This window comes from Manacus vitellinus, unplaced genomic scaffold, assembly GCF_001715985.3.
Source record: "Manacus vitellinus isolate BGI_N305 unplaced genomic scaffold, ASM171598v3 scaffold_4_pilon, whole genome shotgun sequence".
Lineage (NCBI taxonomy): Eukaryota > Metazoa > Chordata > Aves > Passeriformes > Pipridae > Manacus > Manacus vitellinus.
This window is the reverse complement of record NW_021940604.1, coordinates 26,716,837-26,722,836: the sequence shown is the minus strand read 5'-3', so window position 1 is coordinate 26,722,836 and position 6,000 is coordinate 26,716,837. Positions and strand designations below refer to the sequence as shown.

The following is a 6,000-nucleotide window of genomic DNA, read 5'->3' as shown; positions in this document are numbered from 1 at the left end:
CCCCAACCACTCCCGGCCTAGACCTCTTCTATCCTTTTCAGCCTGCATGGCACCAACTCTGAGTTTAGTTCCATTCACTCTAACCCTGCATGTCAGTGCATGTTTTTTAAAGTAATGTGTGTTAACTAACTTATCCCCCAAACCTTAGGTACTTTTTTCTAGTGCACTGTGGTATATGAAATGCTGGTAAGGACAAGGGCATGAAAATATGTATCTTCCAATTAGATCGCAAAGGTTATTTTTTAAAGCCCAACAGTTTTCAGAAAAAAACCTGTCAGCTTCCATTCGTTATTATAACAGATGTTCCCTTGTGTCCTTGTGCTGGATCTTGCTGCATCCTTAAGTGAGAAGTCACATCAAAGTGTGATCCATTACAGCCTAGTGAATAGTTTCTAATTGTTTCAGTGTCATATAGATGCTCCAGGGCATATCCAGTTAGTGTGTAAGCATGCTTATCAAAGTACTGCCTGTGGGAGCTGTAGTAATTTGGAGAGGCTGCTGGGTGGTCTCCTTGGGTTTGATGAGGGGACATGTCTGAATGCAGGTAGTCTTTAGCAAGTACCAAACTAGGTTTTGATATTCGGTCAGAACTGGGGCTGCTTATTCGAGATAGTGTTGTGGGGCTGTTGTCATAGTCATTTTCATGTGGGCTCATAATCTTTCCATCTCGCTGCTGGATGTGTTCACAGGGAGGAGTGTTGGCAACCGTTGGGACACGGCAGACATCCCCTGCCAACTGCTGCTGAGGGTAGTTTGCAAAACAGATAGCATGCTTCTTCCCTGTGCCATTAATGGAGACCAGCGGGTCGGGAGTGGTTTTCCGCAGCTGTAGTCTGTTTTCTTCTTCTTTAATCATTTGCTGTGTGGCTCTTATTAGTGTTTCGATTTTGCTGGGCTCATGTGGACTGCTCTGATACTGCTCAGTACGGTATCGGTCACCTGATTCACTGGCAGAGCCAGGATCAGGTGAGCTAACAACACTGTCCTCATCCCAGTGTCCTCTTCCTAGGAAAGAGAGAAAGGAGAAAAGCATTGAGGTCTAAGGAGGTAAGTGATCTCGCAGAACATGTAATCTGTACCTTATTTTACAGACAGAAAACCAAGATGGAGACAAGTGACTCATAACAATGACCAAAAATGACCATTGTATACCTCTTGCTTTTCAGTGGCAAATTCTGGTTTCCAGTGTCTCCGCATGGAACAAGCAACACAGTTGGAAATATACAAAGAAGACATCTAAGTCCCTCAACACAGACATCCAGTGCCACCTGATACACTCTAGGGTAACCAAGCACCTGCCCAACAGGTATGGCACCAACTCTATGGGAACTCTGTCTTCTGAAGCAGTTAGAGGTCATGCAGGGTACCTTAGGGCATGTCAGAGTGCCTTCACTGCCAATGTTCAGACCCCCGACTCCTCCCTCTTTGCATCAACAAGGTCTAATGAATAGAGGCCATAGTAAAACCAAAAATCTCAGGGACTTAAAAATGTGCAGTATTCTAGCATGTGTTCCTAGGTCTTTCCAGGATATACAATGTTGATAAATAGCTTGTGGTCATGTACTGACTTTATGCAGGTTACACAACAATAAATAACTACAAGTAATGAAGCAATTCTTCTTCAGGAGCACAAGAACCCATAGCTGTTAGAGAGAGTTACTATAAAAACATGGTGTCATATCCCAATGCATAAATATTTCCTTTTGGAATGGGAAAATATAAGTACATTTTTACTTCTCTTTAAAAAATAAGGCCCATAGACATATTAGAGAAGGTGTTCAGCTTGCAAGTAGTTGAAAGGACAGAATCAGACCTGTCAGTCCTCACTTGGAAGTGAGTGACCCCAAAACCTGAGTAGCCAGCTAAGGCTGCATTTCGATCTCCTGAAATATACACCTGCAGGGAGGTCTGTAGGACCTTCACACATTACTTAATTATGTCTTTGCCTTGGCACATACAAAGTCCTCTTTGAGGATGAGCCCCTTTGAGTTGGTTGACAGTACTCCTCAAAGGAAACCCATTTTCAGATTAGCACAAGGAGTTCCCCCTGTTCTGTTTTGGGTCAGGTCATACAGATCTGTTAGGGTGGCAGACAACTACCACTGTGTTACAGAGTTCAAAACAAAAATCAGTGATGGGCTTTTATAATAAACATATCCTGCCATTTTCTGAGGGAAGTACTGCACTATGGAGTATCATGGCATGAATTTATCCTTCACATTCTCTTAAGATCTGGACTTAAAATGCCAGAGCTTGGAGGTAGAAGAGAGCTCCAGCCACTGGGCTGCATGGTACATCCAGCACTCCTTGATGCACTGGGAATCTGGTCAGAGCTTTGAACCACATGCTGAGTATATCTCACTGCACAAACCATATCTGCGCTGTCCTAGACTCCCTGAGTATGACCAGAAACACATGGGCTCATATGCATTATCTACTGGTCAGATAACTGTTATTGTAAGGTGACCCCAAGCCAGAACTAACAGAATATACATTAAAAGAACTGAAAAAGAAGAAAATATTTTCTGCCCAAAGTAACTTCTCTGACAGCAATGTTCACATATTATTGTCCAAGAGTTTAATTTGTGAAAGGTCAAGATTTGAAACCTAATGAAAATGGCAAATTTGCAAGGGAAGCTGAGATGTTACTCTCCTCAACTAAGACCCAGGCCAGGTTTTTCTCCCAAAGCTACATGCAGACTAAAAGCCTACTGAAAAATCTAAGACTTGATACAATAAAGAAAATAAATGCAGCACCTGGAATTACAGTAAAACCAAGCAACAAACTAAAACCAAATTATATTTTCTATTTGCATTGATTATCCTTGTTAAACGTATGGAATAAATATCTAACCTTTTTGCATTTGCACCTTGGTGTGATATTACTATGCTTAGCAAGAATTATCATGCATAAAATTTGCCAGCAAAATTATCATACTTCACTATGTTCTCTTTTTGAGAAGAAAAAGCTAGAGAAACACCAGTAAGACAGAAATATAGAACAGACACAAAAAAGGAGTTGTGTTCTCACAAGAAAAGTGGAGAATAGTCCTCATGAGCAAAATTTAGGGCTCCTTTCCTTTCCTAATTTTCATCTGACAGCATTTCCTATAACTAGCTGTTTGATAATTTTTTCTATTCTCAACATAATTTTCCTCAGATTGGGGTAAAATGACACAGTTCTTTTTTATTTACAAAGCCTCATTCTGCAAGTCAATGCACTAGTATTAATGTAATTCGGTTTTATGAGTTATTTAGAGGCAACCCATGCTTTGATAGACTATTTTACTAGAAAAACTTTTTATTTTTTTGATACTGCATCTATCCTTAAAACCTTGAACTCTGACTTTTGGATCAGTTGCTGTCTTCCAAGACTCAGTCCATGACTTTTGAATCAAGCACCTTCAGACTTTTCCAAACACAAGATCAGGCTTTGACTGTGATTTATTTATTAGATTCAGCCTCTCAAAATGTGCTCATGTACTGAGTTTGCAACCTGTCAGACAGGTCAAACAAAACTTTAGGCATGGTGCTGAAAGGATGGAGAGATTCCACTGGCTAAAAATTACAGCTGAGGATAAATGTCTGAAACCAAAAGTAAATATTAATTTGAATTGCCAATTTTAAATAAAAATAAATATAAAGTCTTGCAGAACCTAGGAATAACCACTAGAGAAAAAAGTCACTTGGAGAACAATTTTTTAATATCTCACTTGGATTTAGCTCTAATTTTTTGCTAAACATACTCCATCCAAAGTAGTTTGATCTTAAACAAAATAATCCATTTGATAGAAATATGTTTTTTACTTGACTTATATTTTTATGATCATCCTTAAAATCTCATCAGTCAGGCACTTCCACTGTAATGAATATACAACAAAATTGTATTTTGCTGCATATAAGCCAGACTGTAAAACTCAACTTGAATTTCAAGTGTCCCTCATCTCCAGAGATGTGACCTCAGAGACAAGAATATAGATCAAAAGTCTCTCTCATTTTCCATTTTTCACATAAAAAGCTGAGTGTATATGTCATATTGCTCTATCTGAGGTGGTGTCGTTTCTGCAAATCCTTGTTATCTCTTACCATGAATCCTGTGCACTGATGTTATGTGGGGCATACTGTTTTCATACACTTCTCTGCTCTCAGGGGACGACTTAGTCAGAGGCAATGCTGAACGAGAACCCCACCAGCTCTCCCTTCCCGGCTGCGGTGTGCCAAGGAAATACCGTCCAGCTTCACATCTGCCTCCTTCACAGGCCTGAGTGTGGAAGTGCCTGTCATCAGTCAGCCTGGAGTGCTCTAGTGCAAAGCCGTAGCAGAGCGCACTGCGGTCTGAGTACTGTCTGTAGGCACAGGAGACATCGTGGTGCTGGGAGTTTGGTCTCTCTGCAGGCTCCAGGAGCTGGGGAGAAGCCGTATCGGTCAGAGGGCTCCCACCCCACTGGCTCTCGTGGTCAGACTCAGATCTCTCAGTGTGAAATCCAGAATACTGCAAAACAGGAGAAGCAGCATGGAAATTACCACACCTGCATGAAATCTGCAAGTGACTGCACTGGAAAGGCAGAGTGTGTATGTGATAGGGTGTTTTTTGTGAGTGTGCCCACATATCTGCACCTTCTGATTGGACTCCTGGTCCTTTCCTGTACAACACTCTGTAATGAGTTCACAGATGACAGAATAGACCTCATGAAAGTCTAAAACATCCCATGTCGACCCTTAATAGCCATCTTCTTTATGATGTGTAATATTAGGCTCAGCAATATCAATGCTGCAATTCAATAGGTTTTTAGTATGTCCAGGTTTTTCTTGTTGCTTTGAAAGCTAGTGCTTCTGCTCAGCAATGGTGCTCCAATGCACTTCAGGAAAGCGCTTACAAAAGGGGCTGAAATAACACTGCTCCTGGAGCATTCTCACATGTCAAATTGAAACCGGGTGTATTTCAAGGGTTTTTTTTCTAAGAGTTCACTCTCTTTTCCTCATATTTTGTTTGCTGATGGTTTTGTTTTTCTTACCTGGAACTGTATCTTTAAACTTCTTTCCTCCTACTTGAAGGGAAAAGAAAGCCTTTTGTCGATCCTGGGCTACCAACACTTCTACAGGATAAAGCTCCAAAGTGATGGCAGATAGGTAAGAAGCTAAAAATTAAAGCTCTGATGCAATATGGGAACAAGGAAAACCCAGAAACTATTTGCTAGAAAAGGTGACTTTTCTAGCAGGCATAGTGGGCATTTGGCACCCTCACTTAAGCAGGGCCCTCCCAGCACAGAATAAGCAACTAAGAGGCAGTTAGAAAATTGTCCAGAATAGGAGCATGGGCATTTGTTTAGAGAGAAGTAAGAGTTAGGTTAAATCTCACAGATTTCTAGATGCTATTAATGAATGCTTCAAACTTTCAGATAATTTTTGGGAAAGGAAAAAAAAAACAACTTATTAAACCTCCTAGAATTTACCTATCTCATTTTTAAATCTTTTTATTTATTGGAACTGTCAAACTTCACAGAACAGCTTTAACTCAATTTCTCCCATGATATGGACTGGGACAAGACCAAAGCTGTACATGCTCACATCCTCAGCACTACACACTCATGTCACAAATCAGTGTATTATAACATGAAACTTCAGAATTCTCCCATTCCTTCACTCACCTTCCAGCTGCCCACTCTCCGTTTTCTTTTAATAGGCCTAACATGAGCTTACCTGCCTTTTCATTAGATTAAGTTGCTATGAAACTCCTCATTACCAACCAGAACCAAAGTTTTATGCACTTCCCAACTGAAAGTACTGACCAGATGTTTGACTTACAGAAACATAAACCATCTGTGCAACATCAATAGCGGTTTTGGCATTTAATTGGGTATTTCTTCAGTATTGCAGTTTATGTTTGTGAATACTGTTTGTTAACACGATAGGTTATTTAAAGGAAACAAAGAAAAGGTCATAGCTTTGAGGAAGTCAATTATATTTTGTTATTAGTTGTCAGAAGAATACCCATAGGCA

The 6,000-nt window shown here is 40.4% G+C and overlaps 1 protein-coding gene across 1 annotated transcript in view; it reads right to left on the bottom strand.

The window, feature by feature from the left end:
- Window positions 1-261: 261 nt before the first annotated feature.
- Window positions 262-6,000, bottom strand: part of SIM1 (SIM bHLH transcription factor 1) — a 47,205-nt gene continuing 41,466 nt past the window's right edge. The window contains exons 10-11 of the mRNA XM_029962896.1: window positions 4,087-4,492; window positions 262-1,005 (exon numbers count right to left, since the gene is read on the bottom strand). Coding sequence (XP_029818756.1) covers window positions 275-1,005; window positions 4,087-4,492 — 1,137 coding nt within the window. The 3' untranslated portion in view covers window positions 262-274. The remainder of the gene's footprint in view (window positions 1,006-4,086; window positions 4,493-6,000) is intronic.